The sequence below is a fragment of the Prenolepis imparis genome, unplaced genomic scaffold (genome assembly GCF_030444845.1).
Source record: "Prenolepis imparis isolate NDT839.2.m4 unplaced genomic scaffold, iyPreImpa1.0 SCAF_6, whole genome shotgun sequence".
Taxonomy (NCBI): Eukaryota; Metazoa; Arthropoda; class Insecta; order Hymenoptera; family Formicidae; genus Prenolepis; species Prenolepis imparis.
The window spans coordinates 18,827,698-18,853,644 of NW_028141164.1; the positions used below are offsets into that span (position 1 = coordinate 18,827,698).

General features: G+C 41.2%; 1 protein-coding gene and 1 pseudogene across 2 annotated transcripts; both read left to right on the top strand.

The window, feature by feature from the left end:
- The first annotated feature begins 11,613 nt into the window (after window positions 1-11,613).
- LOC145937909 (protein CFDP2-like) lies at window positions 11,614-12,267 on the top strand. Its single transcript, XM_083041265.1, has one exon. It carries the CDS (start codon window positions 11,614-11,616, stop codon window positions 12,265-12,267), a length of 654 nt encoding a protein of 217 aa, XP_082897391.1.
- Window positions 12,268-21,980: 9,713 nt separating this feature from the next.
- LOC145937910 (DNA replication licensing factor Mcm2 pseudogene) lies at window positions 21,981-22,896 on the top strand (annotated as a pseudogene). The gene is made up of 3 exons (XR_014425652.1): window positions 21,981-22,158; window positions 22,270-22,425; window positions 22,729-22,896. The product of XR_014425652.1 is annotated as a DNA replication licensing factor Mcm2 pseudogene (transcript).
- Window positions 22,897-25,947: the final 3,051 nt, after the last annotated feature.

The window sequence follows — 25,947 nt, forward strand, 5'->3', positions numbered from 1 at the left end:
GGTTGTTTATTGGTAGCATTGCATCGCAGTCCCACATGTTCATTGTCTATTAGAATTTTCACTTTAAGTGTCCCAGCACAATCTCCCAAAGTTTATTGTGTGCAAATAGGGCACATATCGCATGGAATTATTATATACAATGGATTTTTACAATTGCAGCACCATCGACTCTCCACTGCATCATGTGATTTAATTACATGCTTCCGAACAGCATACATGCCGTGCCCGAAGTCTTGAATAGAGATCATACATGTAGTACATAGAGCTAGATCACTATCCGTCGAATAGTAAAAATATATGGTACAAACTTTAGTACGTCCGTTTAGCGCAAGGATTTGTGAATTGTCTTCCACTATCTTGTCGTCAATATCGGTATCCTCACTGCGATCACTAATATAATTACTGTCATCCGACAGCGCGTGATCTTCGTCAAACGACTCGTCTAATATCGCTTCGAAATTATTATCATTTTCCATTTTTTTTCTCACTACTATGCCACTAACACTTCGCACAGTACACTTAGCTCTTTACTATATGAATGCTGAAGACTTTTTGACGCGGAGACAGACTCTCTCCATAAGTTTCAACCCCCATTCCTCTCAAAATTATCGCAATTCTTCCTTAAAAATATTAAGGAAGATGTTTCGCTCTCGTTTACGACCGATTTTCTGCGAGGGTACAAAGCTGCCGAACGTTGGCGCCGATACGTTGCAATTCTTCCTTTAAAAAAAATATTAAGGAAGATGTTTCGCTCTCGTTTATGGGAGATTTTCCGCGAGGGTACAAAGCTGCCGAACGTCAACGCTTTTACATTTGCACCTATAAATAACATTAGTTTAGACATGTTCGTCGCAGCGTCGGCCCTAAAATCTTCATTTCTTTCCATAATATCCTAATGATTTTATGGACATAAAATTAAAAAAAAACAGTTTTATGGATTCTAGAATGCTCCGTTGATAAGTTCGAGCAGCCGGACATCGGCGCTTCCGTAATAAAATTATACTAACGAGGGTACAAAATTGTCAATCATCGGCGCTTGTTCTATACCTTTTTGGGAAAATGTCTAAGATCCCTCATAAAAAAGTCGTAAAGATACCATCTACAAATATTGCACTCATTGTCAGAAAACTCCCCCTCCTTTGTCGAAACATCCCCTCCACCCGCGTGACGTCAGCCCCCGCACCATCGAGATACCCCCGCCCCGCGTGACGTCATACCCCTCGCCACGGAGAACCCCCCGCGCCTCGCACCCCCCTCAGAGGACCCGGGATAGAACTCTCATAGTCCTACTACTGCCGCCGCTTGCCGCAATTATAACTAATTATACTATCAATTACAATTGACTTTACATTTGCTTTTCCTCGCGCTCGCATGCCTGTTTCGATTCGCCAAATGTATTCCAATGATCTTTCCCGCGTGTTATTCTTTCCGTATGATTCTTTTTCTTGAACGCCCCGTTGACGGTTCGTCGGAATCGTCCCGTTAATTGAAAATCTAATTATTTTCATGTATGGTGCCATTGCCGCGTTCGCACCGCGTTTCCGTTTGTTTATATGGCATTGCTCTATGATCACCGAGTGTGATCTTATTTTTTCTCTCGCGCTGTATCCGTATTCGTTGGAATACCTTTGGCTTCTCGTCACAAGCGTTTCGTGTTCTTCAGACTCGGGTTTTTCGCGTATCAGTTATTTTTCGCAATTATCAAGATTGTTATATATATATATATATATATATATATATATATATAAAAGCATTATAACCCAAAAAGGTTCTGAATGCTCAATAAAAAAAAAAAAAAAAAAAGATTGTTATATCGCTCGCGTTCGCGTGTCTCCTTCTTTCGCTTTCCCTATTGCAGGTTACACTCTCGTATTGTGTCCGATTGTAAAACAATTGGTTTTGCATGCAATATGTTTCGTTTTCGATTTCGCGTTTCACGTTCTGTCACGCGCCTATCCGGTATTCTATCGGATCGCTCTAGATATGCTTCCGCGCGTTTCTTTCGCGATTCTGCGTGTAATGCAGGGGGTCTTGTGTGTGTGCGTGTGTGTGAATGTGGATGAGTGAAAGAAAAAATAAGCATGCAGATAAAGGTGTAAGGCATCGTGCTGAGTATTTTGTGGCCGGGACATGAGGCGGCTTCCCAGTCTCTAACGGTTCCTGTAGAAAACCGGCTCGAATTCTACAGTATCTAGGGCATACCTTGGCAAGGCGGCTCTGTTGGGGGGAACATTCTTTCCGACCACACTCGTGGGAACTATATGGAATTTCTAACAGCACAAACCAAAGATGTAGCTAAGGAAGTTGGAAGAGAGGCAGAAGGAGGTGCAGTCCCCACTCCTTCGATCGGACAGATAACAATACAGATGTAGATATTACCGGCGTGACCATCAACGCCGAAGAAGAGTATGAGAAATACATGAGAGATAGCGCTAACACCAACGCTAAGAGTGAGAAGCAAGGTAAGGTAGGCCCGAACATAGGGACCCTGCAACGGGAAAGCCCCGTAGCAATAGAGCAATTAGTTGAAGTAGTGATGTCGGATGCATCCACTACAATTGCTGGGAAGAGAAGTAAGCGCAGCTCCGACGATAGCGACGTATCGCGGAGCACGATTAAAAAGAAGAACAAGGGTCCTAGAGGCAAACGCATATACTCGGACACCAATGACGAAGAAGACACGGAGGAGCAGATAGATTCACAAGTCTTTTCGACCGATGAATCTGAATCTGAAACAGAAGAGGACTCGACGGTATATAATACTTATGACTGCGGTACGAGACGTAGCGGAAGGCTCAAAAAACAAGCGATCTGGAAACAAATACCAGTAGAGGAGGTAAAGAGGGGGCCGGGACGACCCCCAAACCAAAAAGGAGAGTGTACACAACACCCAAGTTGATCAGGATGTTCGGCAAACACCCGAACACGTATGATTTAGAGAGTATGCCCGCGCCAGATGTAGGCTCGCTTGCAATGGATTGGCTAAGAGAGGTGGCAAAGTGAGGGCCAAATCAAGTAGGATTAAGGGCGACCTCAGTGGCAACATGAGGGATCGGGTGGCAGCAGTAGAGAGCGCCATTAAATTACTGGTCGGAAGGACAGCTTCGGCCGGTGATGTCGATTATTGGAGGGTGAAATCTTCAGAGTTGGGAACTCAACTTGAGGCTGCCAAGAGAAGGGAAGATAAATACAGAAAGAGACTCGATGAGGCCAATAGTAAATTTGAGAAGATTAAGAAGGAAATGGACAAGATCCGGACAAGAGAGAGAGCTGCCGCTAGAGTCGACACAGGCAAGAGCAAAGGGAAAAGAAGGACGAGAATCGTAACGTCCTCGTCTTCCTCGGAAGAGGAAGAGCCAAGATACTCGACCAAACACCGGGCGAAGGAAAAAAATGACCTGCCTAAGAAGGAAGTCAGGCAGCGTTCAGCTGCTAGGGATACCTATCCCGAGGATGTAGTAATGAGACCCCCCCCCCGTTAAAAGGGGTCTCAGCCCCGATCCCAGCGAGACAACCTTCTTCGCTGAAGGGAAAGGAGAAGCAGCTAACGCTGGAGGCCGAAATCAATCAACAAATTGTTGCATTGATGAGAATGAGAGCGGAGCTGAGAACATGCCGCACTAAGGGCGAAAAGACCGACCAAGGGACCAGAGACAGCGAGACCCAAGCAGAGGATACAGTAAAGGGGAAAAAGATTACAAAGGGCATTAGGATGATCAACAATGTCCAGATAGTCCCCCGTAAACAGGCGGTTGTTATGTCGAAAAAACAAGCGGGAGCCACACCAGACATCCGTAAAGAGGAAGAATGGAAGGTGGTGGAGAGGAATAGGAAGAAGAAAAAGGACGTGAAAGACGGACAACCCAAGCCGGAAAGGAACAGGACTCAATCGAAGCAGGGACGGGGACCGAGGTCCAGAGACCCTAGTGCCAAAAGAGTCAAAGAGCCGGTACAGCGAAGGATGCCGCCAATAACTGCGGCCGTGGCGATAAAAATCCGGGACGAAAAGATATCCTACGCGGACGCTATAAGAAAGGCGAGCAAAGAGATATCATTAAAGAACATGAATATCTCTAATACAAGAATTCGCAAGGCCGTTAACGGAGGTTGTTAGGGGAGGGTATCTACAATTCTCCCCTTTGCGAATATTGCGAATGATAGCGAACGTTTTATGAGACGAAACGATACGAAAGCGACGCGAATGCTTTACATAAAACGATAATTACGCAAAGCCGCGTGGATAGCGAGATTAAACCAATACATATGCAATTAATGAGCAAAGGTAAGCGACTCACCGTGCGATGCGTGCCTCGTGCTTCTCAAGCAGATCCTCCAAAGCTTTTCCGTGCAGCATGCAGTGAGCGTTAAGCGATAAAGCAGTGTAAGTAAGAGAGAGAGAGAGAGAGAGAGATAAGCGTGCCGAATGCAGTTCCTTCCATCCATGCAATTTCAACTCCTGCAAAGGGATGAAGTCTCCTCTCTTCCAGTGAGGTATGAGCAACCAGTCGTGTAGATACTGAGCCAGTATTCGAACAAGTGTTCCGGAGCGGATCTCGTGAGCAAGTGTCCGAGCCTTCTTCCTGTAAGGCACGGCAAGCGAGTAGTGTGCTCCCACACTCAATAATTTGGATCGATGGATAGCGATGGCAGCACCGTTTAGTTAATCGATTACCTTTGGGCTCCGATTCGCTATCCATCGGCAATACGTTACAATAAAGTCAAAATAATTTACAATAAGCATTCGAAACGACAAACATGTTAAAGAAAATATAACTAGCGCGATAACAATAATAGACAAACTAACATACGACACGAACAATTGGTGAGCGCCAAACAGAGGTATATTAATTGAAATACCAGGGAGAGAGAAGTCAGTCAAGGCTGACGAATTAGCTACCAAGCTCAAGGAAGTTTTACAAGCGGAAGTCGACGTGACAAGACCAGTAGTCAAGGGCAAACTTCGGATTATCGGTTTCGACGATTCGGTCACGGTCGAAGATATTTATGAGACTGTCAGCCGAATCGGCAGATGCAAAATCAGGGACATTAGAATAGGTCCCATTCGTAGATTATCGAACGGATTGAATACGGTTTGGGTGGAGACGCCCTTAGATGCTGCAATCAGAGAGTCAGCAGCCGGAAAAATAAGGATAGTGTGGACTGTGGCTAGAGTCGAACTCCTGAAAGCACGACAGAAGCAGTGCTTCAAGTCAGTGCTGGCAGACAGGCCACCTTAGGGCGGTATGCACAGCAGAAGTTAACTATAGCACGGTGTGCTATAGATGCGGTCAACTCGGGCATCCTGCCAGAATTTGCCAGAACGAGCCACACTGTATAGCATGCAAAGGCAAGGAAAGGAAGGCGGATCACCGCGTCGGATCTATTACATGTGGAATCAACCAACCAACGACGAAGCCTCCGCAAATCAAGAAGAGGACGCAAGAGGAGCCTAAAGAGAATAGGCCGCAAGAGGAGCCTAAAGAGAAGAGGCCTGCTCGGAACCTGAACAAGGGAATAACATCCCAAGTCAAGATTCAGAAGCAGAACCCGTCGCCAGATAGGAGGACTGGCGAGGACGAGAAGATGCAAGTAGACGATGATCCGGGTCCTTCAAACAAATGCTAATCACAGTTGGGGGGCACAGGACCTGCTATTCAATCATATGATGAAACAGAGAATTGGTATCTGTATAATAACAGAACCAGTCCAAATTCCGGAATCTCCCTTCTGGTTTGCCAGTAAAAGCGGGAGAGCGGCTATTATTTGGAAACCGGAGTATACGGAGAAAAGCTGTACCCTGAAGATCACGGGGGATGACTATGTGGCCATAAAGTATAATGACACGCACATAATGGCATGCTATTTGTCACCAAACGTAAGGGTCGTCGAGTTCGAAAATACACTGGACGAACTTAGCGCAGCGTTGAGAACAATTGGCGACAAAGTAATCGTGTGTGGGGATTTCAACTCCAAGTCTGTAACTTGGGGATCTCCGCACACAAATAACAGAGGGTCTAGAGTCGACGACTGGGTATCCGAGTGTGATTTCAGGATTGTCAATGTGGGTACATTGAAGCCGGAGGAAAAACCACATTCCTCGCCGGGACGCACGACAGAGCGGAGGAGCAGCCAGGAGTCGACAGTGGAGACAGGCCCGGAGACATCTACACCGAAGGTGGTCCAGAGGCTGAAAATCGTCAGAACCGAGCACCGAGAGGACGACAGCGGAAGTTCTTCCAAGGTGGTGATCCTGGGGAGCTGCAGGCGGGAGGAAGGAGGCGACGTCAGCGGAGCGGAGCCCCTGTAAAGAATGTAAATATTAGAGTTTATGATATAAATGTACAGCATAAAAGTGTACTTAAAGGCAGCGAGCCAAAAGTCGTATTTGTTTTGATAAATATATTATTGCGTAAACGCGCGTACCGAGGGAGAGGCGTCTGAGCGCGCATAGAAAAAGCATGAATAAATTGCATGTAAACGAATCGCGAATAAGCGAAGGTTTAATTTTGTTGATTATTATTTCTTATTATTTTATGGGACTTGTTAGATTATGACAGGCAGGCCAGAAAGGGCCAAAACGCGTTATACGTAACGGCAATAGCGAAGGCGCGAGCGAAAACGCGAGAAGTGCAAAAAAGTGCAGCGAAATTGCACTCCCGACTCTTGTAGGATCGGCACTTTCCTACACTTTCGCCAATAACATCATTAGTTAGTTATTTTCAGTTGCGAAAAGTTATATTTTGTTTATTTGACAAGCAGCGAGGGTAGAAAACCTAAGAGCAGCGTATTAATATTATTTTGTAAGACTGTTTACTTGTAACTCCAGCGAAGTAAGCGGCGCAAAGGGCGCATGCGTCGAGCCGCTGAAGGCACGCGCATTGGGAGAAACCCGGTAGTGGGGGAACAAGTATATACGGAGGATCGAGAGACAGAGAAGGACTTTCGACTCTAGACTTTCGAGATAGGTTTTTCGTCTTGCGGCGGTGAGAACCAACCAAACGCCTCGAAGTTAGAGGCATCGCGAACGGAAGTCCGTGGACTTGTGAAAAACGTCCGATCGATTAACTGTCGTGAATAAACACGTGCGTGATCCATTGTAAGCGAGAAATAATATCGCGACGCGATTAAGGTTCGAACGTGTTACAGGGTGCGCGAAATAAACAATCTTAGAATACCTGAGATATCGCGAAGTGCGCGGTCACGCAACCAAATTACGTAAACTAAAATTGTAATAGCGAGAATCTAAAGATTCCGAGTGTAGCCTGAAATATTTAAATATATTTATATTTTTTATTATTGTTATAAAAAATATCAGTGCTGTGAAATTTACTTACCCTGGCGAAATCCCGCGATCCTGGAAGTCCATAAATTTTCTTGGTGTCCTTGGTGATCCTGGTATCCCGCGAAGACCTGAAACAAAAGAAAAGGTACTAATGAAAAACAGGAAGGTGATAAAGGGAGGTGAAAATTAGCATACTTAGCTGGGTGAGATAATTGCGTCATCCAGACTTGTGCGAACGTGTCGAGACGGCCATCTTGGAAACGATTGGTCGACACAAAGGAACTGCGTAGTTACGGCGGCCATCTTGACAGGTGTTGGATGGAGACAAGGGACCAATGCGCAGTATCTGAAACAAAGGCATTCCTTGTTCATTGGAGGATAAATGAACTGGCGACCGTTTATCTAAGGTAAGAGATACCTATATTTAACTACTCTGTAGTTCTCGTCGAGTCAGTGTCCGATCACATCACCCACATGCGTCAGGCCACAAGGGTCATCAATTGTGGACCTGACCTGGTCATCGGCGGAGATAATTGACAGAATACAAGAGTGGCGCGTGGTCCGGGAGGTAGAAACCCTTTCGGACCTCAAACACATCTCCTTTCAGTTGGAGGGGACCCGTGGTTGCAGAAGAAAGAGAGAAGACGACCCTAGATGGAACATAGCCAAACTAGACATCGATATGCTTCATGCATCATTGGAATGGGCTTGCCAAAACATAATCGTAGAGGAAGGGACCGAAGTGAACGCCGAGGCCGTTCAGGAGTGGCTGAGCAGGACTATCACCGATGCCTGCGACGCAGCGGCTCCTAGAGCAAAGGATCGCAAACCACGAAAGAATGCGTATTGGTGAAACGAGTCTGTGAACCAACTGAGAAGTGCATGTAACACGGCAAGAAGAGCTTGGAGCCGTAGCAAACGTAGACATCCCGGACGTGACGAGGAGATTATTATACAGCTGTAACAGCTGTACAAGATCGCCAGAAGAAACCTTAGGAGAGGTGTTGGAAAGGCGAAAGCGGAAGCCTGGCAGGAGCTAGTTAAACTAGTAGAGGAAGATCAATGGGGTCTCCCGTACAAGGTAGTCCTCAAAAGACTCCGAAGATCGAGTCCAGATCTCACAGAGACTCTAGAACCAGAGGTGTTAGATACATTGATCTCGACACTATTCCCAGAAGGAATAACCCACGATCTTGACATAAACGTCGAGGAATGGAACGGAGAGTGGGATGTTTCGCCGGCCGAGGTCCAAAATGTCATGAAGAAGATGACGTCAAACACGACAGCTCCAGGACCAGACGGTGTTAAGGCGGCGGTGTGGAGGAAGATCCCGCCTATAATGGTGGCACGAATCGCCGAAGGATTCAGCGTCTGCCTAAGATCCGGCACATTTCCCGATCAGTGGAAGATTGCACAGCTGGTTCTCATCCCGAAAGGAACTCAGCAACAGCAACAAGACGGGGATATTCCGAAGGTACGCCCAATATGCTTACTCGATGAAATCGGTAAGATTTTTGAACGCGTAATATCCGAAAGAATTAGTGCTTGGATGAGGACGCACGAGGAGGCTCAGTTATCGGATCGCCAGTTTGGCTTTAGAGAAGGGAGGTCGACATGCGACGCTCTAACCGAAGTACAGAGGCTGATAACTGAGAGTACCGACGAAGGTGGAATAGCGATTGCAATTAGTTTAGACATAAAAAATGCTTTTAATTCCCTACCGTGGAATACAATTAGGGAGGCGTTAAGAAGGAACGGATATCCTCCATACCTACGGAGGATAATAGATAGCTACTTGCATAATCGCCTAGTCAAATACCCAGTGGAAGGTGGCTCAGTAAGAACCAGAGCAATGACCGCGGGAGTCCCACAAGACTCCGTGCTTGGTCCACAATTGTGGAACATAGCATACAACACGGTCTCGGGGTAAGACGAGGAATGTACAGTGCTGTGCTACGCGGATGATACCTCTATGTTAATCGTGGCACAGAGTACAAACGACGCTGTTACCAGCGCAAACTTGCAGACAAGCACAGTGGTCAGACAAATAAAGGACCTTGGCCTCTCGATTTCGGCACCGAAAACGGAGGCCGTATTGTTTTCCGATCGCAAGAGAATCGAACAGCCTGTGGTCCTTACAGTGGACGGTGTCCCCATAACAACGAAAGGGCACATGAAATACTTGGGAGTTATCCTGGATTCAAATTTGAATTTCAGAGAACATTTTAAATACACCGAGGAAAAAGCGTATTATGCGGGCATTGGGAAGATTGATGCCGAACCTTCGTGGGCCGGGCGAGGCGAAGAGAAGGCTGTACGCCAATGTCCTGATGTCCGTCATGACATACGGAGCACCGATCTGGAGTGACGCTCTCACGTCGTCTTGGAGAGCGTAAGTGCCGCTGCGAAGACTACAGCGAACAATGGCTATACGAGTCATCTCTGCGTATCGCACAGTTTCGTACGACGCAGCAACATTGTTGGCGCGTACTCCGCCGTTGTTTATAGTAGCGGCAACTAGAAAAAGAGTATACACAAAGATCCGGGACTCGAAAGAAGCAGAGGAGTGGTTCCCGGACGTGGAAAAAGACATATGGATTATGGAAAACACCATCATAGTAAGACAATGGTCACTTTACTTAAATAGACCGGGAGCGCCAGGAGTTAGAACCAGGGATTCCTTCCTGCCAATAATGACTAACTGGCTGGCTCGCAAGCATGGATCAATCGCGTTTAGACTGACGCAATTACTCACGGGTCACGGATGCTTTAACACCTACCTTTACAGGATAGGCAAAGCAGACAGTTCTATCTGCGCCCACTGCGAAACGGAGGCAGACTCCGCAGAACATACGTGGCAGAACTGCCCGAATTGGCAAGACGAACGAGTAAAACTCGTCAACATTATTGGACAGGACATTAGCTTGCCCTCGATTGCGAGGGCAATCACTGACAACAAGGAAGCATGGGCTACTGTTACCAGTTTCGCCGAAACGGTAATGCATGCCAAAGAGGAGGCGGAGAGATCTCGGCAACAAGTCGCAAGACACGATAGCCAGATCTCTTCGAACGGAGAGGACACATAGTTCCCACGTACTACGTGGGACTATGCAGTTATACTTAAGGTTCTACACGTACACACAATATACACATGAATACACACATACACTACAATACTACACTACACTACACTACACTACATACTTACCCCATTACACTTACCATCACATATTATGTTACGTTATCTTATAGTATAGAGAGAAAGTCATGCATAAAGCACGACGGGGCTCCCTATTCATTGGGTCGTTGGATATAAAGGTAGGAAGGATGGGCCGAGAACGGCGGGGCAGGGGGGATAGGGATTTGGGTATGGGGTTGGGTGAGGTAGGGTATTTATTCGGGCGAGTGTGAATGTGCGTGTCTGGGGGAACTTGGATGGGAGGATGGGTAAGGGCTTGAAGCCGGGGTAGGGGGTATAGGGTCTCGGGGTCACGGGGTGGGTGGGGGAAGGGACGTATGAATGGGGGTCTGTATGATTGAGTGAATGGGAAAAAGGAGGAAAACGAGGATGGGCGCGGACACGCGCAGACTGGAAGCACCGCGGTGCAATGAGCATAACAGAAACCGCGGTGGCTCCTAGAAGTCCGAGGAAGAAAGCCTCGGAAAACGGGGGGAGTTTTTAGTGCGGTATGGGGGACCTTCCGTCCCCGAGTCCCACATAACCCAAGGCCGGCCTTAGGTAGGCGTAACAGCCTTTTCTCCTCCAGCACCAGGCAAAAAAAAATAAAAATTAAAAATTAAAAAAAAACCGACTGGGGACTTACCAATAGGCAACCAAGAGTCGATACTTACCGACCGTAAAGGTCAAGTTATTTTTTTTTATTTAAACCCGACCAAGGAATTATAGACCCACTAGTCGGTACATACCGACCGCTGAGGTATATTTTATTGATGTTATTTTTATATACCTGGGGGGAGCCTGCAACCCCCTAAGGGCGCGTCCCCCGGGTGGCGGATGGGGGAATGCTCATCAAGCTTGCTTGAAGGGTAGGAGCGAAATAAAATAGCTCCCGTGGACCAACAGGTACTCGCCACCACGTCTGGCAAGCGTGGCGTTTTAATTGCCAAAAATCTTCCAAATAAAATGTTGAACTTAAAAACAATATTACCCCAGGCGAGTAGAGCTAGGCGCTCGGAATCTCGCACTGATACGTCAGTCTGCCTCACGGATTCTGGGGGAGGCAAAAGCTCGACTAAAGGACAAAAATTGTCCAAAACAAGACAGAAGGAATAAGAAAACAGTCCACATAGCATCATATAATATCCGCACAATGAGGTCCGAAGAACACCAGACGAACCTTGAGAAAGAACTGCAGAACATCAAGTGGGACGTATTGGGGATCAGCGAGACCAGGCTCAGCGGCGAAGCAGTCATCCTAAAATCAGGACATCTGCTGTTCCAGAGGAACTCCAACGAAAATGCACACATCGGTGACGTGGCTCTAATGATCCACAAGAGGATGAAACACCTCATTACTAAGACGAAAGCGATCTCGTACAGAGTCATTTATATAACACTCAAGACCAACAGCAAGTACAACATGCAGATAATGCAAGCTTATGCACCCACCTCTGCCTCGACAGACGAGGAAAATGAGGCGTTTTATGAAGACCTAACGGCCGCAAAGAATACAGAGAAGGCCAAGTTCACCATCATAATTGGCGACTTCAATGCCAAGGTTGGAGCAAGAGCTGCAACGGATCTGTCGTATGTTGGCGCCTTCGGGCTGGGAAAGCGAAACCGGAGAGGGCAAGCGATGGTCGACTTTCTCAATAAAGAGAAAATATACTGCCTAAACACCTTCTTCGAAAAACACCACAAGAGAAAGTGGACCTGGAGGAGTCCAGATAACAAAGTGAAGAACGAAATAGATTACGTTTTGGCCACAGAAAAACACATATATGTATGGACGTCTCGGTTCTGAATCGATTTGACACAGGCAGTGACCACAGGTTGGTGAGAGCGAAACTCCAAATTGATACTCGGATGGAGAGGAGGCGCCTGATAGCTAAAAAGATACGACCCACAATGTACGAGATGGAAGGGAAAAAAGACGAATTCAACACCCAAATCGATAAAAAGCTACGACCAACTGAGGAGCTATGGAACCTAGAGCTAAATGCGTTATCGACAAAAATTACGAACAGCATCCGGATCGCCGTGAAAAAAGTGTGCTCGATGCAGAAATCGAGAAACCAGAGAAAAGTTAGCACAGACACCGAAAGGCTGATCGAAGAGAAAAGGAAAACAGACAGAGACTCGCCGAAGTACAAGGACCTAAATAAAAAAGTGAAGAGAGCCATTAGAAGGGACAAAATCCTCTAACACCCAAGTGATCAAGGAAGCCATAGAAAACAACTGTAATATGAGAGTTCTACGCTCCGGTCTATCAAAAGGGAAGATGATAATTCATAAGATGAAGAACGACCAAGGAGAGATTACTGTAGAGAAGAACGAGATCACGGAGATCATCCAGAACTTCTACCAAAGACTATACAAACAGTCAATTCCACCCCCAGATCAGCGAAAAAAAGGAAAACAGATAGTCCGAAATGTGGGATCCGAAGAGTTAAAAGCGATTGACGGGCCAGAACTGAGAGCAGCGATGAACCAACTGAAAAACTGCAAAGCGCCAGGGGAGGATCGGATCACGGGCGAAATTCTTAAAACCGGTGGAGAGACACTAGAAAATGCAATTCTGGCACTCTTGAACAAGTGTCTTGAGGAAGGCGAAATCCCGGACGCATGGCAAAACGCCGAGGTCATCCTGCTTTTCAAGAAAGGCGACCGTGCGAACATGGAAAATTATAAACCCATCAGTCTGATCTCCATATTCTACAAGCTATTGACCAAAATTATAACCAACCGGCTTATCCAGAAATTTGATTTTTACCAGCCTATCGAACAAGCTGGATTTAGGAAAGGATTCAGCACGACTGATCACATAAAAACGTTGCGTACATTGATCGAGAAGTGCAATGAGTATAATATCCCTCTACACCTAGCGTTTGTGGACTACAAGAAAGCCTTTGACTCGATCGAAACTTGGGCGGTGCTTGAAGCGATGGATAAGGCTCGCATCGACACCAGGTATTCAAGCCTGATCAAATACATCTACGAACACGCTACGTTACGAGTCAAGATGGAGGAGGACTGGACGACAGGAAAGGTCAAAATCAAGAGAGGCGTCCGACAGGGCGACACCATCTCGCCCAAACTCTTCACCTTGGCACTGGAGGACGTATTCAAAAACATGTCCTGGGAGCAAAAAGGTATCAACGTCAACGGGAATCGCCTCAACCACCTCCGCTTTGCTGATGATATCGTCCTCATCAGTAGTGACGCGGGTGAACTCGAAGTAATGCTGCAGGAACTAAAAGAAGCCTCACAAGCAGTAGGTCTGAAAATGAACCTACAAAAAACAAAAATTATGAGTCCGAACGACATACAGGTTGTCATTTACAATCACACCCTCTGAAGAATGGATGAATACATATATCTAGGGCAAAATATCAAAATGGGGAAGGACAACCAATCAGCAGAGATCACAAGGCGTATCGGCTTGACTTGGGCAGCTTTGGGCAGACTCAGTTACATCCTCCGAGAACCAAAGATTCCTATAAACCTCAAGAGAAAGGTATATAACACGTGTGTCTTGCCCGTTGCAACGTACGGGCTAGAAACTGCGACTCTCACGAAAAGCAGCGCAAACCGACTTCGGGTCTGCCAACGAGCGATAGAGCGAGCAATGTTGGGGATCAGTTTGAAGGACAAAATCCGGAACGAGGAAATCAGAAGGAGAAGGGGAGTCACGGATGTGGTGGAACGGGCAAGACTGAAATGGCAGTGGGCGGGTCACGTGGCGAGAGATAATCTTAAATGGACCAAGACCCTGATGCAATGGAGACCGTGGGAGTCAAAGAGGAGCAGAGATCGACCACAGACAAGATAGCGAGAGGACATCCAGCGCCACGCGGGATAAAACTGGATACAGACTGCACAGGAGAGAACGACGTGGAAACAAATGGAAGAGGCCTATGTCCAGGAGTGGATGGTTGAGGGCTGAAGAAGAATAAGTTATTTTTATTGACTGCCAGGGCAGCATACTCAAATAATTATTAAGTTACCCAATGCGAAGGAATTAAGTTAGGTTTAGATCTAGCAATTACCGACTACCATAAGTTGGTAAAAGGGGAATTACCATCCCAGCAATCGAAATAAGTTCGGGGAAAGCTATAGCACGCCAGAGGCGTACCCAAGATACGCATGCGCGAGGCGAGGAACCGGAGAGAGGGTCCAAGACTATATAAGCGAGCGACAAGCAAGGGACAAGGTCTTTCGCAGTCTAGCCGAGGCGGCGGGTACATCGTCGCAGATTACAAACGTGCTAACGGAAATTCCGAGATAACGCGTAATAACCTGTTAGTCTAGATAACGTGCGTGATATTTAATGTGATAATCAGAGACTAAATTTTATATTTATTAAAATTAAATATATTTATATATTTAAATATAAACAAACAAGTGTTTGATTATTTGAAATATCTGACTCCCGTGCGTGACACCGTGGCTGCTGAATCCCAGACAAGCTGCAACGCCGAGAGAAAGCTGTGACATCCTGGGGAACCTGGAAGCAAAATAACAATTAATCTGATTAATTATAAAGTGTGCGCGACACAAGAATTACGTCGTCACCAAACAAAGGCGAAGTGACGCCATCTTGGCGCTTTGTGCCGAGAACAAAGGCGACTACGCAGTTGGGAGAGACGTCTACGCAGTAAAGAGAGAAAAGGCTGGGGTCATCAAAGACGACCCTTGGACAAAACCATCCTTGTCTGTGGGAGGAAAACAGATTGGCGACCGTAATCAACAAGGTAAGAGAACCTCTAAACTCTAATCCCGAACTCTCAGAACCCATTGTCCGGTCACAACCTAACCTTGCGACCGACCGTAGAATCGGCCGATCCGGACAATACCACGTTGGTCGCTGGTTCGGACGACTGGCAGCAACCGGAGGACGAGCCTGGAAGTCAGCAGGAGCTAAAGACCAAGGCACGGCAAGGTAGCGAGCACACCTGTAAATAAATTAACACATAGTATATTAATTTCCATATAGTTAAAACATATTTAGATTTATACTTACACATTTGAATTACATTAGTTTCAATATAATAAATAAAAAGAAAACAAAAAAACATAATAAAATTAAAATAAACCAAAAATACTAATAGAGTTAAAAGTAGCGATAAGATCTATTATTATTAGCTATAAGATTAGTATAGAAATACGCATAGCGCATCTCGAGAAACACACTGACACCAAAATTATAACATTTGGAAAAGATTATAATTATTTTAAAGATTTTAGTTTATTTCAATTCTAATTTTGAGAAAACATTGATTTTAAAAACTAGAGACTTTGATTTACATTCAAACAAGTGTAAAAGGATGTATGCACGTAATGACACTCAAATCTATAAAGTCTGAGCAATTAGTAGTTTGACTAGTTATTCCAAACTTGGAAAAAAACAAATAAAGTAAATTAAAAAACATTGGAATGCACGTCTAAAGGTCAGAGAGATGCAGCGCGTTAATAAAAAATAGAAAAATAAAATACGATAGATAAGGATGTATATATTGTAGATAAAAAGATAATTAGTTATAAAGCGCGAGCGCGGCACGCGACGCAGAATAATTTATCTTACACTTGCGAGCAATATAAAGACTTTATTTTATTCTGACACGCGAAAGACGCGGAAACTTTTAATTTATCTACTCGAGCAAGTTGAGTTATTTAGAGTTATATTCTATTTTATTTTGATACGCGAAAGACGCGGAAACTTTTAATTTATCTACTCAAGCAAGTTGAGTTATTTAAAGTTATATTCTATTCGATTTCAACACGCGAAAGACGCGAAATATATTATTTATTAAATAAACTTTATGTTAATAAAACAAATTTCAAATTATTGAATTATTCATAGCGAAAGATAACGACGCGAAGCGAGCATGCAAGAAAGATACGAGAATAGGAATGTACGCGAAGCGAAAGAAAAGACATATGTAATACTAGGGGTAAAACATATAGAGAGTCAGGCAAGACCGAGAACCGACGCGAGCGAAGCGAGCGAGAGAATGACAAGATTGGACGATGGATCCGGAATGGGGAGACACAAGCGATTGGGTAACACCAACGTAGCGGGGCGCGAACACGCGATTGGCCCGTACTCGAGTGGAGGGGAGAGCCACTATAAAAGGCGACGCTCTCAGGACTCGGGAGATTATTCCGAGCGAGTCTCCAAGCGAATCCACGTCGGATCGAGAGCGAACAAAGAATCGCGACGACGAATAAGCTCAAGTTACATAATGGTCGTGACTGAACGCGTAGTGCGGCGGAAGATAAAGGCGAACTTGTCGAGACACGCCAACGCGACACGGTGCGAATGCGATTAAATAAATAACGCGATTCCACGAATTAATGTAACGCGACCAAGGTGCGCGGCGCGATATCGCGAATACCTGTCGTAACACGTAACCGTTAATATTGTACGAATGCGAAGTAATCGGCGACGCGATTCAACAATAAATTGTAACAGTGACAACTGAATAAATTCTGTGATTTGTTAAAACAATTACGAACCCTTCAGTTAATTACCTTACGTGCGATCCGTGATCCCTCGAAGTCCCACGACGTGATCCTGTAGTTGAACGGTGCGGCTGCATCCCACGGCGACCGGAAATCTAAAGAAAAAAGGATTAGTGGCGGCTGGAGAAACGAGAGGTGAACCGCTTTAGCGACGGACAGCAGCGCGTGTTGGTTGTCACAAGCAACATCCACAACCTTGGTATTTGGCGGATAAAATACCTGGCGACCGCAGCAAAAGGCGAAATCATCCCGGCCTGCTGATTGGGGAGCGTAGTGTGAGTACACTTACGACTATCTGTCCGGTCACAACCTAACCGGAGCCCCGTCAGCCGTCGAAGAGTTATCCCCTCGACGTTGCCCGACTCTCAACGCGAGAAGGTGGGGACGGACTTTCGAGAGTCTTGTGTGTGTTTGCGTGTCTTTGTTTGTGTGTGTGTGTTTGTGTGTGTTTGTGTGTGTGCACATTTTTATATTTTTCATTTCAAATATAGGTGATTAAATATATTTTTTTTCAGATTCTTTGTTAACATTAATAATACATATATTTTTATTTTTATTTTTTTTTTCATTATTACTCTGACCTTGGCAACATCGGCACGTACTCATTGGTGTCCGCTTCCGCGATCTCTTCCGCCAACGCTTCCTCCTCTGCTTCCGTTGCCGCCTCTTCTGCATCGATTTCAGCTGCGAGGATATCGAAACGATATTAAAAATTTAAATATTACAAAACTACGTGATACTGTACCTTGCAAGGACGCCCAATAGTCCACCTCCTCCTCCTCCTCCTCATCCAACTCCTCCTGCGGTGGAAGGCCCAACCATCTTTCCATGAATGCCCTCATCGGCCGGTTTCGCCTTTCCACGGCAAGTATCCGCCGTGTAAAGGCGATACTCCAAATCGGCTGAAAACAAAACGAGTGTTATGTAAATGAAAAAAAGAAAAAAAGAAAAAAAAGAAAAAATAAATAATGAAGAGAGAAAAGGTTATTACATCGATGACGATTCCAATTTTCAACTACCTACCTCGCAAATCAAGAGCGACTGCTCGACGCTTCAGCCGCTCCTCCTCTCGACGCTGCTCCTCTTCCGCCTCTCTTTCAAATCGAAGAAACTCCAATTCCTCCCACTTTTGCCTGCGCCCCTCATCAGCAAACGACAATGACGACAACAAAGACGAAAAGGTTAAAAAGAGTAGCGAATCTCGAATTGAAAACAATAAAAAAGAAATAGAAAAATATAGAATCTTATCTGCCGTTACCGGCATCAACGCGTGCCATACGCGCCAAAACTCGGCGTTGTGCAGCGTCGGCACCGCTTCCCCACTGTCCGCCGCGTCATCCTCGTCGGACGATCGTTGCCAGTGCCGTGGCACCTTCCTCTTACGGCCCGTATTATCCGGCATATCCGATACTCTTAATAAACTCCTGAAAGAAAGGAAATTATTTGAAGCGAAAAATTATTATTATTTTGTGTAACAAAGTCTCGTAACTCTTCAACGATACGAAATACAAGATCGACGTTAGTCCTATCTTGTACATCTCTTTGAGATGTACAAAAAAGGTCGTCTTGTCCGATCTCGTATCTCTAACCGTTTACGAGTTGAAAAATCCGAGTATATTTACTCACTAGAATCGGTTAAAAAACGAAAATTCCACTTTCGCGGGGTACTTACCTTTTTTCTCGACGCTCCAAGTGTACTCGGAAGCTGTCCTCCACCAGCCGGTGCGCTCAACAGTGTTGGAAACCTGAAAAAAAAGGAAATAAGTAAGATAATTACATTACTCGGAAACTATAAGTCGCGGAGCGAAAAGTTGTAATACTTTGTTGTACATCTTCACGAAATGTACAAAAAAGGATCTCTTGTCCAAACTCGTAACTCTAACCGTTTACGAGTTGGGAAATCCGGGTAGATTGTACTCGATCGAATCGGGATAGTGAAAAGTTGTGAAAAGTAGTGAAAAGACGATGATTCGACTTTCACGGGGTACTTACCTTTTTTTTTACACGCTGCAGGTGCCGACGTGCGATTGCTGGACCAGGGGGTCCGCTCAACCTTGTAAAAAAAAGAAAAAAGAGGGAGAAAAATCAAAAATTCGATAACTCGGAAACTATAAGTCGTGGAGCAAAAAGTTGTAATACTTTTTTGTAGGACTCGACAAGATCAACGAATCTCTAACCGTTTACGACTCGAGTCATTGTTTATTTTTAGAAAAAATTCCATAACTCGGAAACTATAACTCTTGTAGCGACAAGTTGTAATACTTTTTAGGAGAGTTCGAAGAGAGAAACGAGAAAGGTATAAGGTTGGACCTCGTATCTGTAACCGTTGACGAGTTAGGAGACTTGGAAAGTTGTTTACTTTTTAAAAAATGCGATAACTCAGAAACTATAAGTCGCGGAGCGATGAGTTGTAATACTTTTTCGTAGGACTCGACGAGATGTACGAGAAAGGTAACCGGGTCCAACCTCGTATCTCTAACCGTTGACGAGTTAGGAGACTCTGAAATTTGTTAAAATTTATTTAAATTGTTGAAAACTTGATAGAATTTAATAACAAGATAACAAATTTTATAGAATTGAGTAAAATTTAGTGAAATAAACTTAAATTCTTTCCAATTATGCAAAATTTACTAGAAATTACAATAAAATACAAAATTTTAAAGAAATAAGTAAAATTTATAAAAATTTATTTAAATTCTTGAAAACTCAATTGAAATTTATGAAAATTGTTATAAATATAATAAAATTAACTAAGAAAATGCAGAATTTGATAGAATTTTACAAAATCTCGTAAAAATTGCCAAAAATTCACTAGAATTTACAAGAAAATACCAAATTTGCTCCAATTTAGTTAAATGTACAGAAATGAATGAAAATTGTTGTAAATATAATCAAATAAAGTTAGAAAATGCACAATTTGATAGAATATAACAAAATATCGTAAAAATTGCCAAAAATTCACTAGAATTTACCAGAAAATACCTTTAGTATACCTTAGTAATTTGCTCGAAAGTTAAATGTACTGAAATTAATGAAAATTGTTGTAAATATAATAAAATAAACTTGGAAAATGCTGAATTTGATCGAATTTAACAAAATCTCGTAAAAATTTCCTAAAATTCACTAGAATTAACAAGAAAATACCAAATTTGCCAGAAAGTACTTAAGGGTCGGCAGGCGACACGGTGGAGACGCCTGTCGGCCGGTCGGGAATTACGGATTCGTATAATCCAGATTTTAGCCAAAATACTGAATGAATCTCATTAAATTTACGATATTCTTAATCAGTAAGCTCGACTGTAATCAGCTAAAGAGCTATTTTATTAAAAAAAGGTGAAAATACAATTTTTTAATAAACTTGGGGAAATGTGCAGTTAGCAACGGGTAAGGTTGGGTTAGCCGCGAGTCCGTATTTAATTTATTATAAATTTTTAAGAGCAAAAATGCAAAATCGGGCTCTTTAGCTGACTGCATTATTATATAAAGAATATATTAAAAAAAAAATCACGAAGCTATGTCACTTATTTGATGAGAAATCTGGACGATACGATTCTCACTAGATCTAAGGAACTGGGGAAATTTTCGTGGTAACATACTGACAGCTTGACAAGGAGAGAGATAATCGTTCTGTCTTTGTCTCTCTTGCATCGCGTATGTAGTAGCGTCCATGTAGGCACAAATACTAATATGTTGAGGACATGTATGCGATTTTAGCAAGAATTGGCTATATTCATATTATCTTTGTATCTTTGTATTGTATATGTATATGTAAAAGAACAAGAATAGCGACAGTTCTTGCCTAACATAAATTATCTTCCAATAATCGTTTCATGCACGCGCAGTATTTCACATTATATGCATCTAAAATTATAATTATCGAATAATATTTATAAATAAAATCTATATAAATAATAAAATATTTATGTATAAATAAAATAATATTTGTATATAATATTATTTTAGTTATATACAATTGAAATAAACGTAAATATATAAATATATGTATAAATATATATACTTATATGTGTATATATATATATTTATAGATATTATAGAAAAAAAAAAATATTTTTTTGGTATTTAATAATAAATAACACTAAATATACATATATGGATCAAATTATGGTATAAATAGTTAGGAAAAGTGTGTAAAGATTTAAAAAATATTTATTATAATGGATGGTTTATAATAATAATGAAAAATATAACTTTATGTTTAGTAGTAATTGTACAAAATTTTCTATAGACTATGACTATTTTGACGAATCTGTTGATTTTTCTTTTATATTTAGGTTATTTTTTAAATAAAAAATAGTAATATATTTATACTTTATAAATTATTAATTCTATAAATTAAATGACTTCTATAAATTAAAGGTTTTTATATATATGCATCGATATATAGGTACTTTTATGTATCAATAGACGTTTCTTTTTCCAATTTGGAGTTTATTAAATAATATATTTAATAATAATATATATTTGATTAAATAATATATTTTTAAAAATAATAACAAGTAGAATTTCGTGTTTTGTAATATTCTAATAACATAAAAACAAAATTCTTTTTTTTTTTTAATTTAGCATCTATTATATCTCTCATTCATTAAATATATGCGATTATGATATTGTTTTATGTAATAAAAAATTTAACAAAAACTAAATTTTTTAAATATAACAAACCAGGAAATATGGAGACGCAGTAAATTTTATATCATATTCCTTTTTATGTTTTATAGCGATTACAAGTCTTTGTCTGATGTTCTTCATTATGTTTCAATTTTTGCCAAATTTTCTCGATGTCATTATACCGCTTAACGAATCTCGAGAACATAGTTTCGCATATTCAGTTGAATATTTTGTCGATCAGAAACGATATTTTTATCCTATTTTAATACATGGTCTATTGGCTGCTGCTTGGGAGGCGTTGCAGTAATCGCTACTGGCTGTATGCTTGCAGGATACATATTGCGTTATTACATTACAGGCGACTGGAAGTTTGCCTATTACCGTACGTCATATAGAAAGTATTATTCGTATGGCAGAAGCTAGTGCTAAAATGCATTTGAGAGATCACGTTCAAGAAAACGATATGAATCTTGCCATCAGAATAATTCTCGATAGTTTTGTGGATACGCAAAAATATTCCGTTATGAAATCTATGCGCCAGGTATCTCTTTTTAGAATATCTATTTTTTTCATATGTAGTTTCAATCTGCATTTAATCCGAAAAGGCATTTAATTTAAACTTTTTTCAATACACATGTAAATTTCATTACAGACGTTCCAGAAATATCTATCATATAAGAAAGACCATAGTGAACTCTTATATTACATACTACGACAAATCACTCTAGACACTTTGGCGTTTCAAAAGGCTTCGCATGGTGGACGTATCACGACTGTCGAAATTTCAGAGAAAGATTTATTGGAACGGGTAATGTAAAAGATTTAAATGAAATTTGAAAGTTATATATATTGAGTTAACAAAGTATATAATCAACCACAAATTATTTCAATGACTTGGATTGAAAAAATCTTTTTATCTTATTTTAATGTCTAATATTTATATAGAAAAAAAATCTAACTTTATTATTTTTAATATCATAAAAATATTATATATATATATATATATATATATATATCAGAATCTTTTTATTCAAATATTTACATTTTATTAAAATTTTTACATAAGAAATAAAGTTTATTTTATGCTAATATTAATGTTTTATGATTACAGGCAAAACAAATCGACATACATAATCTGCATCCATTTTATGAGAGTGACATATTCAAGATAAACAATTTCGTTTACGAATCAAGAAGAAAAGTAATAGTGCAGACTCTGAAGGTATTGAAGATTGAGCTGGAAAAAAGCAACGTCATATTTTTATACATAACTATTTAATAAAATAATATAAAACTTTTTTTATCTCTCGTATAAAATTTTTATATTGCATTGAAATACTTGATATAATAATTTCTTTTTCATGTCATTGTTGAACACTGTTACACAATTATTGCGATATTCTGTCGTTAAATACATTAAATTATATTCGTAATAAATTCAAACATTATTATCCTGTTATATTTAAGCAATAGTAGCAAAAATAATACACTATATTTAAATATCTATTCTATATAATAACTAAAAATAGATTTCACAATTACATTCAATATTAAATTTTTTAAAAGTTTTATGAAAATAATAACATGATAAATCCTAATGCAAGAGAACTTATACTTTGTATCTTATGATAAAAAAAATCTTATAAATTATACTCAGTACATATACATATTTTATACCTATACGAAGATAATTATATATATTCTTAAACATATATAAAAACTGATTTTATATTAGTATCACAAATCATTATGTGATAGTGCGCAATCATTATGCAATCAAAAAACTTGGTTACCAAAAAAAAAAGTTTCATTTTAACTAAACATTTTACATAAATTGATTCAAGAAAAAAATATTTAATGTTACAATAATAAAATAAAAAGACTCTGATATATAAATACAAATTCAGAATGGAAGCTAGCTAATAAGAGCCATATGTAACAACTTGTTTTTAAATTCTTCTCTATTTAATTTGTTTGAACATTTAAGTCTTCCTTTGGACCATCAGCAGCAGATCTGGTCTCAATACTGACAAGATTTCTATACCTGGGGCTCGATTCTTGAATTCATTCGCAAGAGAAACGTATGCGCAAATTCGGCTCTTACAGAAAAGTTGCAAGTTGGCTAAAAGCCATGCGATAGCCAATCAACTTGCAACTTTTCTGTAAGAGCCGAATTTGCGTATACGTTTCTCTTGCGAGTGAATTCAAGAATCGAGTCCCTGGTACTATTATCTCTTCCGATTAATAAAAATTAAAGTGAAAAACTTTTTTTCCTCCCCTTCCTCGACCTCTTTCATTCCTTCTTCCCCCCCTTATATTTCGGAAATGTGTTGGCGGTGGTGGCGGTGGTGGTGGCGATGCTGGTGGTGGTGGCGGGGGCGGCGGTGGCGGAAATTGTGGTGGCGGCGGTGGCGGAAATTGTGGTGGCGGCGGCGGTGGTAGCGGAAGCACCTGCAGCTGCTGCTCACGTTGTCGTCGCTCACGACGACGTTGGCGGTAACGTCGTCGACGTTCCGTTGGAATATTTACAGCCTACAAATTTAATTATAATTATATTTTCAATTATAAATTATTAATTATAGTATAATTTATTTTATCAAAACACTCACAGCTTGCGGTGCTTGTACATAATAAATAATGTATCTGGGCGCGGGCCGCATGTGAACATTATGATGCTGGGGCGGCACAAAGTTTGGCATGTAGCCAGAAACGGGCGGCATCGGTATTGCTGCAAAAAAAATGATTTATAATGCGTACAATATATATGTATATTCGTATTCATATACGTATATGTATGTACATTCATAAATACACAAAGGTCAAATAGGTTATTGCAGGTTAGAAAAAATCATTGCTTACAAAAATTACAATTTTTGTCATAAATAAATAAATACTTTATATAAATATGAAATGCAATATTTCAAAAATTATGTGTCTAATATGTACATATATATACATATACATATATAAATACATATATAAATAAAAAGAACAATTATTTACTTACCACGTTGATGGTTCGCCATTATGCAAACATGTACTATCGAGATCGAGTGCAATTAGATCGTTTGCAATACTATATATCGCACGACCTAAATGCGACCTAAGCTTTCATGTAATTGGTGTGTTGATTTTCATGTGTTTATAGCAATTTTATGTTTTATGCTTGAATATAGTTTAGTGTAGTTTTTAGTAGCACAGAGTATAGAGTATTGTTTTGTACAGTCTGTATGCAGTGTTTGATGTCAGTGCAGAGTTCTGTTTTTTATTATAGTATTTATTAGAGTATTGTTAGTATTATTTAGAGCATATTATACATTCATTATGCCTAAATATACTAGTAAAAATAAAACAGTTTCGGCAAAACGTGTGTCTTTCTCACAAAAAATGCGTCTCATGCGACAAGCGCGTGACAAGAATTTTTGTGACAATTCTTTTGGGAATCAAAAAAGAATTGTTGAGGACTCCGGAAGAAGATCTAGATCGGAATCCATTGAAATTCCAGGTACAATAAATCCATTACATGCATGCGAGAATAAGAGAAATGTAGATGATGACACGTCGACATCGCAATCATTATCTATGGATACATTTTCTCTATTATCTGAAAAAAATATAAATATTTTCGATGATGATGCTTCTGTGGGATCACTATCAGATGTTCGTGAATTTTGTGAAAATTTGACTAGTTTGTCGATAAACAAGCCGTACGCATACACAGATGAGGCAAATGTTATGACAGATAATGATGCGTTGTCACCGCAGTCGTTTACATTTCTTGACAATTCTGCAAATTCATGCAAGGAATCGGAAAGTATGCAAAACAATATCAAAGATATCAAAGACACTGAAAACATTGAAAATGTCGAAAACGTCGAAAATGTTGAAGACATCGAAAATGTCGAAGATGTCGAAGATATAGAAAATTTTGTTTTGCATACTGATGAGAATATCGACGCATATCGTTTATATTCTGAAGAGATTAATGGGAGACGTATCGTTGATTTTGGGCATGTTTTTGCTGAATTGCAGAAAATATCCACTCATTGGCTCGGCGAATGTCGTTTCGCTGATCTTGTATTACGCGAAAAGAAGTCTGACGGTCTGAAAAGCAATTTTTCTGTCATATGTCGAATGTGTAACAGGTCATTCGATTTTTGTAGTGAACCGACAAATGACAGAATATTGGATGTCAATAGTGGTATCGTATCCGGTACTATATTGACAGGGACTGGTCATAAGCAGCTTGAAGAACTTCTTGCTGCTGTAGATATTCCATGCATGGATAATAAAAAATATATAAGACATCATAATGAAATGTCGGAAGCCT

Excerpts from the sequence above, each read along its gene's own strand:
- LOC145937909 (XM_083041265.1), top strand. The coding sequence starts at position 11,614 with ATGAGGTCCGAAGAACACCAGACGAACCTTGAGAAAGAACTGCAGAAC.